This window comes from Rhincodon typus, chromosome 9, assembly GCF_021869965.1.
Source record: "Rhincodon typus isolate 14 chromosome 9, sRhiTyp1.1, whole genome shotgun sequence".
In the NCBI taxonomy this organism is placed as follows: domain Eukaryota; kingdom Metazoa; phylum Chordata; class Chondrichthyes; order Orectolobiformes; family Rhincodontidae; genus Rhincodon; species Rhincodon typus.
The window spans coordinates 17,134,453-17,152,437 of record NC_063340.1 but is presented as its reverse complement, the minus strand read 5'-3'; the positions used below and the strand labels follow the sequence as shown (position 1 = coordinate 17,152,437).

Sequence of the window (17,985 nt, the reverse complement as noted above, 5' to 3'; positions counted from 1 at the left end):
ACATTCAGGACAAAGCATCCTGCTTGATTGGCACCCTGTCAACATTCACTGCCTCCACCGCCAATGTACAGTGGCAGCAATGCATACCATCTGCAAGATGAGCTGCCATAACTAACCAAGCCTCCTTCAACAGCACCTTCCAAACCTGTGACCTTGACCACCTAGAAGGACACTCACTGCCTGGAATTTCCTTTCCATGTCTTACACACATTTGCACCTTGGAACTATATCACCATTCTTTGACTATTACTAGGTCAAAATCTTGGAACTCTCAACCTAACAGCTTGGTCTACATCCAAAAACTAGTGGTTTATGAAGGCAAGTCACCACTAGTTTCTCCAAGGTAATTAGGGATGGGCTATAAATGCTGGCCTAGCCAGCAATACTCACATCCTGTGAATGAATGGAATACAAACAATCCCAGCTTCTCTTTACTTTTCCTGTAACTGAAGTCTCTCATCCCTGATATCATTCTAGTAAATCTCCTCTGCACCCTCTCCAGAACCTGGATATCTTTCTTAAAATGTGCTATCCAACATTGGCCACAATGCTCCAACTGAAGCGTACCCAGTGTTTGATAAACATTTTGTTTAAGTTTTTAACTCTGTACTCTATCTCTCCACAAATAAAAGCAAGAGTCCCATGTGTGTTTTTATTTAAACAGCCTTCTCTATTTGGCCTGCCACCTTCAAAGATTTGTGGAAACAAATCTCTTCAAGGTTTTGGAGTAGATTTGTAGCTCGAGTTGTGGATGTTGTGGTTGGTTGGCTCACCAAGTTGGTTCATTGTTGTTCCGCAGACGTTTCATTACCCTGCTGGGTAACATCATCAGTACAGCCTCTGATGAAACACCTTCATCGAACCAGTTCGGCGAGCCAACCAACTACAACATCCACAACCCGAGCTACAAATCTACTCCAAAACCTTAGAGACCTACAGGCGAAACACACTCAAATTGGCACGAAAATGGGGGAAGGCACTTCATTGGAGGCTGCACTGATGATGTTACCCAGCAAGGTAATGAAACATCTGCAGAACAACAACGAACCAGCTGGGTGAGCCAACCAACCACAATAAATTTCTTTAACCTCTCTGTTCCTGCACCTCCTTTAAAACTGGACCATATGCTTCATAACATTACTCCTCATTTGTCTAAAAAAATGTTTCATTCACATTTTTTAATTTTATTCATCAAGTGTCTGTCCATTTCACCAATCCATCCTGCTCAGGGGTTGGCACATTAAAATAATCAGGAACAGAAGAAATCTTCACATTTTTGCTACTGGATGGAATTACAAATTAAGACACTGCAGTTACTGAAAAGCAGTTGTCAGTAATAAAATTGAGTTTTGATGTACAGGTAATAGCAGATAAGTTTATTCCTGGTACAGAGCTTTTTACTGTATTTCAATGAAATAAGTAAAGACATGTTTCACAATCTAAGGGCATCCGAAAATGCTTTTCAGTCAAAAGAAGTACTTTGAAATGTAGGGCCAGATTTTCATCCTCAAGGCAGTAACAGAAGTCAGGAAACTTCCTGGCTTTGCATACCCAGCTCAGGAAATAACAACCCCAGAGGCACAATCTGCTAGGAGGACTGGAAGCTAGCTGAAACTGGGCCAATCAACCTCTGCCAAGCCCACACAAAATTTGGATGGAGCCACTGGGGTCACATGTTGGTGCTGTGGGTCTTCAACCCAACTGTAAAAAAACTGAGGCCCAACAATCCCCTTACCCTTGTATATACTTTCCATGTCCTATCCAGCCTACTTCACTGTACTAATCAAGCTATTACATCTCCCAAACAATGCCAATGCTTCCATGTCAAGGTATGACCCTTCTCCCACACATTGTAGTCCGTCATAGCCCCACGCCAAGGTGTGGTAATTCCATTCCAAGGGAGGTGATGGCCTAGTGGTATTATCGCTGGACTGTTATTCCAGAGACCCTGATAATGTTCTGGGGACCCGGGTTCGAACCCTGCCATGGCAGATGATGGAATTTGAATTCAATAAATATCTGGAACCTGGTGATGACCATGAATCCATTGTCGATTGTCGGAAAAAACCCATCTGGTTCACTAATGTCCTTTAGGGAAGGAAACTGTCGTCCTTACCTGGTCTGGCCTCCAAGTGACTCCAGACCCACAGCAATGTGGTTGACTCTTAACTGCCCTCTGGGCAATTAGAGATGGGCAATAAATGCTGCCTAGCCAGCAATGCCTTCATCCTATGAATGAATAAAGAAAAATAAATTCCAATTCATTTACCGTCCATGTATAACAGCCAGAATCCTATCCAATAGCTGAATGTATAAAAAGAGATTTAAAATGAATTAATTCCTAAATTTCCACTATGATAAAACCTCTATGGTTGTAAAGTACTCAATTAAAGTGTCAATAATCTAGACCTTTTAAAGTTCCAAAAACAAAAACAGAAATTGCTGGAAATACTCATCAGGTCTGGAAGCATCTGTGGAGAGCCATCAGTTAAAGTTTTGGGCCCAGTGAACCTTCTTCATAACTGATGGTAACTAGGTACCGGTTGGTACGTAGAATTAGATTTAATTCGAATTAGATTTTATAGACATGCATATTCAAGTACAAGCATACAAGAGTATAGTGAAAAGTACACAATGTCGCCATGCCGGGTGCCATCTTAGGTACAAAAGGTACCGAGATACAAAATCTTAAGCACAAAGTAGAAAAATTTAAAAAATAGTTAAAAGCTGGGGTGGGGGGAGAGGAGGAGTAAACGATAGGAGGAGATAGAGCCCAAAGAGAGAGAGAGATTTTGTTGGAAAACAAAGGAGAGGTTAAAGGTCAGTCTAGGGAATGAATAGCTGCTAATGGAGGCTATTAGTAGCTGACAGTATGTACTTCTGTGGTAGCAGCACACGTGATGACACGGCCTGGTGTGTGGGGATTGGAGTAAGGACATAGCCTCAAGCCCTAAAGTTGTTGAACTCAATATTAAGTCCGGAAGGCTGCAGAGTTCGCAAGAGGAAAATGAGGTGCTGTTCTTCCAGAGATGGTAGGAACTGCAGATGCTGGGGAATCTGAGATAACAAGGTGTAGAGCTGGATGAACACAGCAGGCCAAGCAGCATCAGAGGAGCAGGAAAACTGACGTTTCGGGTCCGGACCCTGCGATTGCAGGGAAGGTGCCATGGAGCTGTGGGGACATGTTCGGAGTAAACCAGGATGTCTCGGATAGAAAAACTGAAAGGTCTGAAGGTAGATAAATCATTTGGACCAGATGGACTACACCCCAGAATTCTGAAGGAGATAGCTGAAGCAATAGTGGAATCGTTTGTGATGATGTTTCAGGCATCACTGGAGTCAGGGAGGGTCCCAGAGAACTGGAAAATCGCTAATGTAACTCAGGAACAAAAACAGAAGTTGCTGGAAAACCAGGTCTGGTAGCATCTGTGAAGAAAAAAATCAGAGTTAACGTTTCGGGTCCCATGACCCTTCCTCAGAACTGAGTTCCCCAGCAACTTTTCCAGCAACTTCTGTTTTTGTTCCTGATTTACAGCATCCGCACTTCTTTCAGTTTTTATTCATTAATGTCACCCCCCTGTTTAAGAAGGGAGTCAGGGAAAAAAACAGGAATTACAGGCCAATTGGACTGACCCTTAACTACTTCTTTGACTGTCTAACCGTTTTTCTCTCTCTATGGGCTCTATCTTAACCTATCAGTTACTCTTCTGCCTCGCTCCATCACATCTTCTGCAATAAAAAAGATGGCATCTGAAGATCAGTGACTTTGACATTGGTCGGGTGTAGACAGCAGCGAAGCATTGGAGAAGGGATGGTAGCACAGGCATTGCTGATGGTGATATGCTGGCTGAGGACTGATGGACTCTCTTCAAGCTGTATCTTTCTCTTTTTTCTTTATGAGTAAATTATTTGAAATTGTGCTGAATTGTGGCGGCAGATGAAAGCTTTTCACTGTATTTTATTGTATTCTGAATATAAAATACACAAGACAATAAATCATTCATTCATTCATTCATTCGTTCGTTCATTCATTCATTCATTCATTCATTCATTCATTAAATAGCAACTTTTCTCAGCTACCATCTGAAGAAGGGTCACTGGACCCAAAATGTTAACTTTGATTCCTATCCACAGATGCAGCCAGACCTGTTGCATTTTACCAGCAGTTTGTATTTTTGTTTCTGATTTCTAGCATCTGCAGTTCTTTTGGATTTTCCCTTTAAAATCTCAATGGTTGATACCCCAAGGCACTTGAAACCGCTTAAGCTGTGTAAACCAATACTGTGAAACTGGTACCAGAGATCAGACAGCTAGTTCAATCAATCTGGGGTACAACTGTTTCAACAATCTAATGGTTGGCAGAGCTCTCCGTCAAAAACACATACTGAGGCCTAGCTGAGAACCCAGACAAAGAAGAGCTGAAACATCTGAGCTCCCACTTAATTGACTGTTCTGGCTATCTGATCTCTAGCATCACTTTCACAATGTTTGTTTGCAGAACCTTGTATAGGAAATATGGAGAAAATAAATTACAGTTAGCAATTACTGAATTCTTGCAATTTTGCAGCATGTCATTGAGCTGCGGTTTATTTCTGGAACTTAAGTCCCTTGCAGGAAGGGACTGAATGTAGTGGGTGTTGTAATTGCTAATAAATCATTGACTTGTGTAACCTCATTTGCTGGCCAATTTATTGCCAATGGAGTCTTGTGAAACTTACATATCTAAGTATATGACCGGGAATTAAATACTTACATTTTTGCACGTACATGTTTCCCCCCAACCCTGCCCCACAACCCAACCTCCAATCCATTCCTGACATAACTTCTGACCTTTCTCTGGCCCAACTTTCAATCTCCCTCTGACCAATTCAGACTTGCTTCCGACTTAGACCCATCTTCAACCCAGACTTCATTTATCGAGTGTTGCAGCAAAGTGTTTTTTTAATTTTTGGCTGACTGGCTCATTGATACTCCTATGTTTATATCAAAACGTAGAAAATTACAAGAGGTGCAACACTGAGACATCTTAGGTTTTGCCATTCAGGATTGTACCTCTGCACACCCTAATTTGTATCTCCGTGTCTGTTGTATCTCAGTGTCTGTTGTTAATAATAATGTATTTCCACTGACACCTGTTGCAGCTTCCAGGTCAATGTGTATATAACTCATCAAGCTACACTCCATGTACAAACCTCCAAGCCAGATGTATACATTGAGCTACAAATCCTAGATAGGAATGAAGAGGTAGCCAAAGCAACTGGAAAAGGCCATACTATAATTCCTTCATTCCTGTTTGCCTCAAATACAGGACGTTCTACTAATCATGGTGAGTATGGCACCAGAACTCTTCAATTTGCTTTTATTCTTTTATCTCTTTTTCTCTCACCCTCTTTTTCCTTCTCCACCCTTTTAAGTTTCTCTCAAATAACAAGAGATAGTTTTAAGCGATCTAAGGTGGAAGTTACCCCCTCTGTGTATTATAGAAAAAATAGATTAGAGATTAGTTTACACAGTAGAAAAATCTCTTCCACTTCAAAATTTCTCGAGACTCATCTCCTATTAGAACAGAATCAAACAGTACAGAAGGACATCATTCAATGCATCAAATTCATCCTTCTCCCCTATTCCTGACCCATAGCCCTGCAAAGATCTGCTGTTCAATCACTAATCCAATTCTGTAGGGAAATTTCCAACTCAATCTGCTTCCACCATCATTTCAGTTGGTGTATTCCTAATCTTAATAATTCATTGCATAAAAATGTTTTGCTTCATCTCACTGATCTTCATTGACTCTTCAAGATTTATTCTTCAGGAAATTAAATTTTCCTCAGTAACAGAAAGTGTTAAGATCAGATACTTATTTTTGATTTACCCAGTACAAACCTTCATACATATGCTGACAAAAATTTAGAAAGGATAGATCCTGCCTAACCGATCTCAGGGACTGTTTTGAGAAAATTACATCTTAAATGGGTAGTATATAACATTTTATGATTTACACCTGGACTTTCAGAGCACCATCTTTTCACAGTTCTCCAATGTTATCCACTAAACAAACAAAAAAGACAAGAACATTAATACCAATACATCAACTACAATTTTTTAGGCTTGCATATTATGAGTGTATAGTTACAGAATCATATAGTACAGAGATATTATACCTATGAAAATGATCCAATTATTCCTGCTTCCTTTTTCTTGCCTCTTAACCTTGAAACTTATATCCTTTTCAAGTATATATTCAATTATTCACTTGAAAGATGTTGTAAGTGTGTTTACAAATGTATGTGGAGCATGTCTTGGTAAGCGGAACGGTTTATTGAGCTATATACAGGACAGGGAGAGACCCTGCATGACTATCTTGGAAGTCCTTCTACACACTGAGTGCCACATCACCCAGCATCACTTTATCATTAGCCATCCTGTGGCTACATTATACCACACCTCCCCCTAAATATTCATCCTGAATGTTTATGTTGCCAATCATTAATGTGTCTACATTTTGCCATAATTAATGTGTTTACATTTTCCCTCCATGCTTACATATCTATTCATTATTAATTTGGACCCCACTCCCCTCTCAATCAAGTGTCTTGTGATGAGGCTTCAATATCAACCATGTGTTCGCGCTTCCTGGAGGATAGGCAGTACCAGTGCTTGGTGTGTCCTTCCTCCTTGGGACCAAACATGAATTAAGACTGTTCTTTTTTCCTTTGGCCAGCATCTCATTGTAGATCATGTGCTGCTTTTCCTGGTGTGATGACATTTTATTACATTTCTCTCCCACCTCCCATCATTATCATTTGGTGAAATCTAACTGGTTTGAGTACGGTGTCGCCATGCTGTCAGTTGTGGGATAAGAGGTAATTGGGGGCCTTCTTCCAATTCCTTTAGCAGTATTAGTGTGCCATTTTAATGGCAGAACTGTTCTTTGGAACACCCGCTGCTCTGGAACCATTCACTGTTGCTGGGGTTGTGACTATTACCTCCTGTAGAGTGGTGATTTCCTCAGGTACATGCCCTGATTGACTGGCAGACTCTTCTGCTCCCTGTTAGTTGGATTGTGCCTCAGTCCTTGCAGGGGGTAAGTGGTCTGCATACATCTGAGTCTCCGTCTCCTGGTGACCGCCTAATCTGCTCCCACTGATTTGTTTGTAAGGCTCCTCCTCCCTTAAGGTCTTTTGAATGCTGCAAGAGCTCTGCAGAAATACTCTTGTGTGTTTTTCGCATGCCTATCTCTGGTATCTTTTGGGTTCATGCAGGAGTAGTCATTTTGTTGTGGTGTCTTTCAAGCACAGTTTCAGTCTTTCTGTTCTCTAGGGTGGATTTCCACTTCTGGTAGATCTTCCAAGGGTTTGGTCACCCTATTTCTGTTGTCACAAAGTGGTTCCTCTTGGCTTTTGCCGTGGAATTAGACACTGCCATCATCCAAGTTTGCTTGTTGCTTTCACTGGGTTCTAGGACTTCCTTACTTGAGGCACTACTTAGAGTGAAGTTGTATGCTGATCCTTTCAATTTTTCTTTGGTTGAATAGGTTTGTTATGCAAAGGAACATTTTCAATATTCTTGGGTTCCCTGGATGGCCCTGTTGCTGCATTGGGTTGTGCTATTTTAATTTGGTACTTGCTCCCCACTCCACATTCTCTTACAGAGCCATGCAAAGTTGAGCGTTTCTTCCTGATTTGTGGTATCATGGAGGATAGCCCATACAGTCTCCTGGAAGAGCAGTGCAGTGTCCAAGATCTCATCCTCCGCATGGTTGATGCATTTAGTGTTGCTACGATCTGTGTTTCCATTCACCTGAAGGGTTGCATACAGTTTGGGACATCTCCCTGTAGCTGCCAGTGTAGAATATTGCCTACAGAGGTTGTCCCAAAGCATTCTGCACCCGGTAGGGTTTTCTCTGCTTCCATTGATTGAAGAAGCTGTTGCGCTGTGCACGGTTCCCTGTTCAACTAAGAGTAACATTGATTCAGAAGAAGGTAACAGGTCTGTGAAATTTCACTATTCCTGTTTTGTAGCTCCCATTGCCTAATTAGCTGCCCTAATTTTAACAATATAATGTCCTCTCTGGATTGCAGATCTCATTGCACATCTCTCTCAAGGAACCATAGTTGTAATTGTCTGTAAAGCAGTGTAAGTTATTCACAAATGAGTTACATTATTTTCTGGGAAGGAGGGGCCTCATGGTATTATCACTCGTCTATTAATCCAGATGTTCAGTTAATGTTCTAGGAACTCAAGCTGAATCCCCCCAATGAAAATGGCATTTGAATTCAATATAAAATAAATGGCATTAAGAATCTTCTGATGACCATGAAACCATTGTCCATTGTCAGAAAAATCCATCAGGTTCACTAATGTCCTGTTTGTTTACCTCTTTGTCTGTGATGACTTTTCCTCCCATTTCACTGTATTGCTGCTTTGTTATCCTGTCCCAATTTAGTGTCAAAATGAAACCACTGCCAGTGCTGCTGTTAAGCTTTGATTAAAATTTTTGCACCAGTGCTGGGCACCATTGATTACTCTTCCCATTACTCCCAGAAAGGTTTTCCTTTATGCTTATCTTCTGCCATCACATTGTAAGTGTGCTTCAAGATGAATATGGAACATCGAAGGGAGAGATCCCTGCATAAATATCTTGGAGTAAGCCCTTCCACACACTGACTGTCACATGACCTGATATGTCATTAGCTATCCAGTAAGTGATTAGGAAAGCATATGGCCTGTTGGCACTTCTTACAAGTTGCTGTTGAATATTGTTCCACGTCTTTCAGGCAGTACAATGTTGATAATAATTAGTTTATATTTATTTCTAGTACCTTCACGTAAACCTTCTGAAGTTCCTAATACTTTGGGAGCGTCCAAAAAATTGGGAAGCACTTCAAGTAACAAGACTGGAAGGAGTTCTGCTAAGTTAGCAAGTGAACAAAAATCACCTGTTTTATTAGATGAGAACACACTTCACATGGAGGTGGAACAATCATTGGCAAAAGTGGTAAGCATTGCCATGAATTAATAGGTTTATAACTTGTCACCTCTGAATAATAATACTTAAGGCTTCAAGTGCACTACAGCAAGTATCATGAGTGGCCTTAACACTTTCTCCAATTGAAATTTTGGAAGAACAAAGTCATAACCACCAGTACCAAACATAGAATCTGCTCAATGTGTTAATATCCCTTACGTTGGCCACTAACTCATACAAAACCAAACTGCAAAAAGCATTGGTGTCCTGTTCAATTCTGAACTAGGCTTCAAGTCTCACAAGCTATTTGTTACTGAGACTGTTTATTTCAACCTTGCTCCCCCAACTTTTGTCGAATGCAATCTTTCACAGCTGGACTCCTTATGCCAAAGATTCCATGAGTAATTCATTGCATCTCCTGTTGCCTCTCTGAAATGTCACCCCGCACAAATGTAGCATCAAATACGGCAGGGAATGTAATTGGGAATATTGGATTTAGAGGCAGGACATTCAATCATCCCAACCTACTATGCCTTTAAATAAGATAATAGCTGATCTGGTTGTAGTCTCAACTCCAAATTTCTGTCTACTTCCAACCTCAATATCCCTTGACCATTATCTATCAAAAACATACCTTAGGCTGCCTTGAATAAATTCAGTGACACAGCCTCCACAGCATTCAAGAAAAGGGAATTCCATATACTAGCTACCTTCTGAGAGAAAACAGTTCTCAGCTCTGTCTTAAAAGGGAGGCCATTTTTGTTAAACTGTATCCACAAGTTATAGCTTACCTCACAAAAGACAATATCTTCCAGGTATGCACCCAGTTAAGCCCTGTCAGGTTCTAATCATATTTCGTTCTTCTAAACTCCAATGGGCATCGGCCCAACATGTTCAACCTTTCTTCATAAGATAATAGGATCCCTATAGTGTGAAAACAGGCCATTTGGACCATTAAGTCCACACCGACCCTCCAAAGAGACCCCACCCAGACCTACTCCCCTACCTTATAACCCTGCATTTCCCGTGCTAATCCACTCAGCCTGCATATTCATGGACACTATAGGCAATTTAACATGGCCAATCCATCTACACACACGTCTTTGGACTGTGGGAGTAAACCCACACAGACATGGGGAAAATGTGCAAACTCCACACAGACAGTTACCTAAGGGTGGAATCGAACCCAAGTCCCTGGCACTGTGAGGCAGCAGTGCTAACCACTGAGCCACCATGCCACCCATAAGATGAGTACTTCATCCCAAGAATGAGTCAATGGAACCTTCTTTTCATGGCATCTCACATAAAATCTTTTTTTTCAACTAGAGAGACCTATTCCAGATGTGATGTCACCACCAAAGTACGGCTACTTTTATTTTCCATTCCCCTTGTAATAAGTGCCAACAGGCCATTTGCTTTCCTAATCACTTACTGGTCTGCATACTAACACTTAATAATTCAGGCACCAGCACACTCAAAACCCTCTGCACCACCGAATTCTGTAATCTTTCTCCTTATAACAGTTTACTGTTCTTCATCCTGCCAAGTAGACATATTCACATTATCCCACATTGCACTCCATCTGCCACATTTGTGTCCACTCACATAACCTGTCTATATTCCTTTGCAGACTGTCTCCCTCCTCTTTGTGTTCCTGGCAAATTTAGCTTTTCTTTAATTCACTCAGGGGATGTGGGCTTCTCTGGCTAGGCCAGCATTTATTGTAATCCCTAATTGCCCAGAAAGCAGTTAAGAATCAACCACACTGCTAGGGATCTGGAGTGACATGTAGGCCAGACCAGTTAGGATGACAGATTTCCTTCCCAAAAGAGCATTAGTGAATGAGTCGCTTTTTTCCGACAATCAACAATGAATTCATGATTATCATTAGACCTTTAATTACAGATTCTTTATTGAATTCAAATTCCACATCTGCCATGGCAGGATTTGAAACTGGGACCCCATACCAATAGCTGTGTTTCTGCATTAATAGTCTAGCGATAATACCAATAGGCAGTTGCCCCCTCTACCGTACAGTGTCAGTAATATAGATATCGATTGTAAATAGTCGAGATCCTGATTCCTGTGGTGCTCCATCGAACAAAACTGAAACAGACCATTTGATCTCTTCTTCTGCTTCTTGTTAGCTCACCAATCCTTTAACCGTGATAATATGTTACACCCTTGCATCATGTGCTGTTACCTTTGATGTGACACCTCATCAAATGCCTTTTGGAAATCAAAGTACACCACATCTAAAAGTTTCCTTTCATCTTGTTACTTGCTCAAAGGATCCTAAAAAGTTAATTAAACATGACTTCCCTTTCATAAAATCATGTTGACTCTGCCTTTTCACATTTTTAATTTCTAATTATCCTGCAATAACCTCCTTAATGATGCATTTCAATAATTATGATAAATAAAGTGTTTACTGAAGTTGAGTTATTAAATATACAAATTTATCAATTGTATCACTTCACTTGAGTGAGTATTTGTAGTGCATTCTTTGAAGTGGTATCCCTGTTTAAATGGTCGATTTTGAATTTTTAGAAATAGGAAAAAATCTTGTGTTTTGTTGTACTTTCCAGAACTTTTTTGAGATTCCAAAGCACATTACTGATCATTTTTATTTTAAAAGTATGTCATTGTTGTAACATGGGGAAATACATCAGCCAATTTGTGTATAATCTGGTTATACAAACAGCCGTGAGATAATGATCTGTTTGGTTGAATAGGATAAATCTTCACCAGAACATCAGGGAGCACCACTCTGCTGTTTTTCTAAGAAGTGCATTGAGATCTTTTGCATCCATCTGAGGGGGGTTTCGCCTTAGTTTAGCACCTCACTAGAAAGTCAGCACATTTGATATTTTTTAATACTACACTAGAAAGTCAGGCTAATAGGAGGATAAAGTTATGTTCTATGAATAATGAGGAGGTGAACGTCTGCAGTGGAACTTTTCCAATTTCCACATTAACTTTGCTAGAAATAAGTACAGCCAGGCCAGGCCAAAAATACAGGTGGTGAGCAGGAGAATTCAATGTATGAATTCACTCTATCTGTTCCCTTGAATATTATCACTTATTGCAATTTTAACCTTTTAATGGAGAAGAAATAATAATATATTGACGTAGTTTTTGCTGTGCCACATAATTGGATCTCATCTGACTCACCGAGTAATTGAAATTTTGTAAATTTTATTCATTTGTAAAAATGAAGGGTTTATGCACAAATTGCTCACCCCAGTCAGTTGCCTCATTATTAATATTATATTAACAATCTGGCATCCCACAGGTTCACAAATACACTATTAAAGCATCAGTTCTTTACAAAACCTGGCCACTAACTGAAAGTGAATTAACTTTTGCTGAATCGCAGAAGGATATGGACATCGAAATTGCAGGTAAAGTGACACATTGTCATTCTGTTCATTTACTTGGTGGAATGGATGTGTATTGCAAAATGCCATGTAACAGCTAGTTTAAGTCCTGCGTTGTTTTTGTTTGTGTAGCGTACAATCGTGCAAAAACAGGTGAAATCTATATCTCCTGTCTGTTGGTAATTTATAAAACAAAATCCAATTTACCAGTCCTATTGCAGCTGTAGGCTCTCTGACACAGCTTGTTAAAGTGACATTTCCATCTGTTCTTCAGCTGTTTCACTGAAAGGCCATTTTGCATTAGCAATCACTCGCTAACGAGTATGATTATCCACCTAGGAAATTCTGTGTCACTGGTTAAGGATTCTATTGATCTTTGCATAGCTGATGAACCCAATCCTAGAACCACTTCTCTGACCACATATTTGACACATGTTTTCAGGAGGTGGAATTGGACCTTGGCCTTGAGATCATTGATATTCCTTTCTCCAGATCCTTTTCCATACTTACTCTTGTCACTGGATGTTCTCAAAAATTCATAGAATCCCCATAGTGTGGAAGCAGGCCATTCAGCTCATTGATTCTACACCGACCTTCCGAAGAGCATTCCAACCAGTTTTATCATGCTTTGGGAGTTCTTTGAAGCATTCTTTCCATTGGAGGCTGATGTTTTCTTTGTCTCTTGAAAGGTTACCATCATTACTCCGCACCAGTTCGAGGCCAAGGGTGTTGGGTCCGTATATTGCTTTGGTGCCACTGAAGTCGAGTGTTGTGCTTGTCAGCAAGGAGTTGCAGTTCCTTGGCTTTCTCACCACTGCTTTTTATTTCCCTAGTTCTTCTTTGTAACTTGGATTTTGCTGTTTGATGAGAGCTCCTGGTTTGCTTTGCTGGTGGTGATGTATTGCCAGGCACAGAGAACTCTCCTGTTCTTGTCAATGAGATCTTGGATGATGAGGTCATTCTCATTGAACCAGTCTTGGTATTTCCTGGAGCCAATGGTTTATTCACAGAATGAGATGATGGCTGTTTTCAGCTTCTTCCAGATTACCTCCACTCCATTAAAATGAACTCTTTGGAGATTTTGGTGAAGACATTGTTCGATAGTCTGCTTGGCTGTTGAAGTATCTCAATGTTGAGATTTTTTTTCTGAACTGTTTCTTCATCTTCAGCTGCTCTGGGTAGAATTTTGATGGACTTTGGGGAGCAGATGAGCCGGCTTTCTATCCAGCACTAGTCTTTGCACTAGTCATTGCTTTGGTAATGAGGACATCTTTTAGGTTTCCCGATCGAACAATGGCACAGTTGATCATGTCCCTGTACTTTGATTATAGATGTCTCCAAGAAGTCTTGAATTTGTCTTTTTGGTAGAACAGTGTGTTAGTGATAAACAGCTGGTGTTCCGCACATTTGGTGAGCAGGAGAATCCCATTGGTGTTGCAATTCCCAACTCCTTCCTTTCCAGTGATTCCTTTCCAGAGTTGGGCATCCTTTCCAATCCTGGTATTGAAGTCTCAAAGGAGAATAATTTTATCTTCCTTAAAGAAATTAGTGCTACATTAAAATCTTATGGCAGTATGTTAAAATGGCAAAATCCAATTTACCAGTCCTACTGCAGCTCTAGTCTCTCTGACACGGCTTGTTAAAGTGACATCTTTCTACCCGTTTTTCCCCTCTTACACTGAAAGGGCATACTCTCACTGTCATCATGACCTTTTCTCCATCCCTTCAGTTCTTGTCTGCTACGGAATGCTCCTTTCACTATGAATTGACAATGTCTGTCATATTTCCTCCACTCTCATTCAAGTGCATGTGCTGTTCTCAATTTCAAGCTTGTCAATCACTCTTACCTCACTTACCATCGGTTGCACGGTTGCTCAGTGGTTAGCACTGCTGCCTCACACTGCCAGGCACCTGAGTTCAATTCCAGCCTTGGGCAGCTGTCTATGTGGAATTTGCATGTCTGCAAGGGATTCCTCCCACAATCCAAAGATGCGCAGGTTAGGTGGATTGGCCATGCTAAATTGCCCGTAGTATCTAGGGATGTAGGGGCTAGGTGGATTAGCCATGGGAAATGCAGGGATATGGTAGGGGTTTGGGTTTGGGTGGGATGCTGTTCGGAGGGTCAGTTGGACTCAATGAGCTGATTGGCCTGTTTCCACACTGTAGGGATTCTATGATTCCATTCTGAGGCTTCATTGCCTGTTTTCCCACTCTCATCCTCTGCCATCTTCCATGCTTGCTCACCTTGTGTCTGGTGTATCCTCACTATTCATCACCTACTTTTAACATGCCAATATCAATGTCCCAAAAGCTGTTTTTGAGCTGTTTGGTACTGTGCTTGCCCTGCCTTTTGTCCTACACTAAGACTAGTTTGTTCTTGATTCTTCATGTATCTCAAACTGCAATCAATTTGTTAGTTAACATGCTTACTACACTAAAAATAAGTTGCAATCAATAAGTGGATTGAAGAGCATATGGATTATGTGCATATGAGCACCAGCAGGGGAAGTGGAACAAATTGCAGGTGTGTAGGGGAGATTTGAGAGGAGAGGGTTTGAAATTAGGTAAAAGAGGTTAGGACTAATGAAAGCAAATGACAATTTGCTGTATCAGATAAAGTAGATTAGGGGTGATGAGGCACTTCTGGCCAGCCTCCCATTTTCTACCCTTAGTAAACCTCAGTTCATTCAAAACCCTTCCACCTGTAAATCCTAACGAAGGATTTCGGCCCGAAACATTGACTTTCCTGCTCGCCTGATGCAGAGTGACCTGCTGTGCTTTTCCGACCTCACACCTATTGACTCTGACTTCCAGCATCTGCAGTCCTTATTGTCTCCCCTCTCCACCTGTAACCTAACCTATACCAGCTGTTGTTCTCATGCCACCATTGTGGTGACTGACTTTTAAGGGTCTAGTCCAGCAATGCCTCGATGTAAAATCTTTCAAGTTTGCATTCAAATCCTGCCCATCCCCAATATTGTAAACTTATCCAGCCCCGATTTGCTCCAGGAGCTCTGCATTCATCCATTTCTAGCATCTTCTGCATTACTGATTTCCTTTGCGCCATACCTGAAAGCTGCACCTTTAGAATTCCTGTCATAAACCTCATCACCTCTCTGAATCCCTCTCCTCCTTCAAAACAAAATTCCTGTTTGATAGAGCTCCTCTGAAGCACCTTTGGATGTTTTACTGCTGTATCACAATACAAATAAAAATTATTGTTTTGAAGCGCTGTGGTGACTATGTTTGTTTTCTTTCTCAAATAAGATTTCCTGAATATTCTGTTATTTACATCATATACTAAGGCAGAGTTGGGCATGAAAAGCAACTATTTTGCATTTTGCTACTCAACTACAAGTGTACCACCTGTGATGAACAACATAAATGGAACAAATCCGTCCACCCTGATTTACAGTGATTTTCAATTGAAACTATTTGAGTGAAAAGCCTTGGAACATTGAAGCAATTCATCCTAGAAACAGACTGGAGTAATTTACTTGTCTGCATTTGATACATTGAATTATTTAACATGACTTCCATAGATTATGCAACTGAGGCTTTTTTGCATCTGTTCACAAACATTTTAGAAGTGTAGCAGACATCATATTCCAAAAGACACCAAGGACATTTCTCTGAACACACTTTCACACAAAACTGCCATGATTTCCAATGCTTATAGAACCCCACCTCTTTCTAGTCTTTCACCCCACATTTTTTTCCAGGCATTAAATTCTGTTCTATTGCTTCCAGTCACAGGTCTATTTCAAGCACCTGACCACTGCTCTTCCCCCATCCTCCATCCAACTTGCATTCCTATAAACTCAGGACTGCACCAACATTTCCGCTGACATCTCACTTCCATGTGCTCCTCAATTTCAATATCCCTCAGTTGTTTATTTTCGAAGAGGTTCACATTTCACAAGTGCAGAAATAGTGTAGTGATTGTTTCGAGCTCAGCCAGGTGGACCTCATAGAATATGTGTTCCCCAATTGGGGCTGTTAATCTGATCCAATCAGGAAGCCGTGGCGCTCAGATAAGAACAGGAGTGTCAGACATCCTACTCACTCTGAGAGCTGGCTCTGAGGAAACTGGAGCAGGGTCAAGGACTCTCCATGTTTAAATAAAGGAATACCGGCCTCCCTGGAGCTATTTTGAATAGCACTGGAGGGACTAAAGCTACTCCAAGGGAAATTCCTGACATGGTTTCTCAAGCTAATCAAACTGGTCATCTGCTCCAGTGGTTAGATGATTCACAATTGTTTCAAAGAAATAATAACCCGAGAAGATACACAATCTGTCTTTCCTACTTATAGTAATGCTGTGATTTTAAAAATACGTTGTTTCATGCTTAGGTCAACTTTATATTGAATCTATATATAATCGACATATAAAAATTTATTTTTACAACTTGATCATGCTTGGGCTTTATTTTTCTTAAGCTACAGTGCCATCTAGAGTATGAATTTGCCATTTTCTCTATCAGGTTTTTAATCAAGCTGCTGCTGGGGTGTCAGTTAAAATAACTCCAGTCCTTAGACATCACTTTTCGATCTCTTGCATGTCCTTTTTGTTTGATTGAGGGCTGCTGTGAGACTCAAACAAAACTGAAGAGAAACCAAGCAGAACCTGCCAAGGAATCTGGCTAGTTTTAATGCTTGTATCCTTGAAGTTGGTTGGTATGACTTAATTTATTTTAAGCATTTGAAGTGGTCACATTTTTAAGAGGGCTTTAGGCTGGGTATCTGGTATTGACACCCCTGCCTCCAGCTTCCATCAGCAATCTAGGGTCCTTGTTGAGATGGAAGCATGCATGTCAGCTAACTGAAAGGTAGACGTCTCCTACAAACTCAATCCAGCATATTTTCCAAGATCGCAACCCTACCAGTTTATGTTGTTTATATCTCCACATGATGACTGCTATGTATAAATATAGAAAATCTTTGATTTGAATAGGAAATTACAGTGGCTTATTGTTCCAATTAAATATCCAATTACTAATGTATAACGATTTCAGAGATAGTAGGTACTGCAGATGCTGGAGAATCTGAGATAACAAGGTGTAGAGCTGGATGGACACAGCAGGCCAAGCAGCATCAGAGGAGCAGGAAGGCTGACGTTTCAGGCCTAGACCCTTCTTCAGAAATGGGGGAGGGGAAGGGGGTTCTGAAATAAATAGGGAGCGGGGGGAGGCGGATAGAAGATGGATAGAGGAGAAGATAGGTGGAGAGGAGACAGACCAGTCAAAGAGGCGGGGATGGAGCCAGTAAAGGTGAGTGTAGGTGGGGAGGTAGGGAGGAGATAGGTCAGTCCAGGGAGGACGGACAGGTCAAGGGGGCAGGATGAGGTTAGTAGGTAGGAGATGGGGGTGGGGTTTGAGGTGTGAGGAGGGTATAGGTGGGAGGAAGGACAGGTTAGGGAGGCGGGGACGAGCTGGGCTGGTTTTGGTGCCACAGCGATGCTACCCGAAGGTTGCAGGAACAGCAACTCATATTCCGCTTGGGAACCCTGCAGCCCAATGGTTTCAATGTGGACTTCACAAGCTTCAAAATCTCCCCTCCCCCTACCGCATCCCAAAACCAGCCCAGCTCATCCCCGCCTCCCTAACCTGTTCTTCCTCCCACCTATCCCCCCCTCCC

At 41.2% G+C, this 17,985-nt stretch overlaps 1 protein-coding gene across 1 annotated transcript in view; it reads left to right on the top strand.

Moving 5' to 3' along the window:
* adgb (androglobin) overlaps positions 1-17,985 on the top strand; it is a 179,491-nt gene that overhangs the window by 130,563 nt on the left and 30,943 nt on the right. Inside the window, exons 19-21 of the mRNA XM_048600925.1 lie at positions 5,142-5,326; positions 8,820-8,998; positions 12,264-12,372. Of these exons, the coding sequence (XP_048456882.1) occupies positions 5,142-5,326; positions 8,820-8,998; positions 12,264-12,372 (473 nt within the window). The remainder of the gene's footprint in view (positions 1-5,141; positions 5,327-8,819; positions 8,999-12,263; positions 12,373-17,985) is intronic.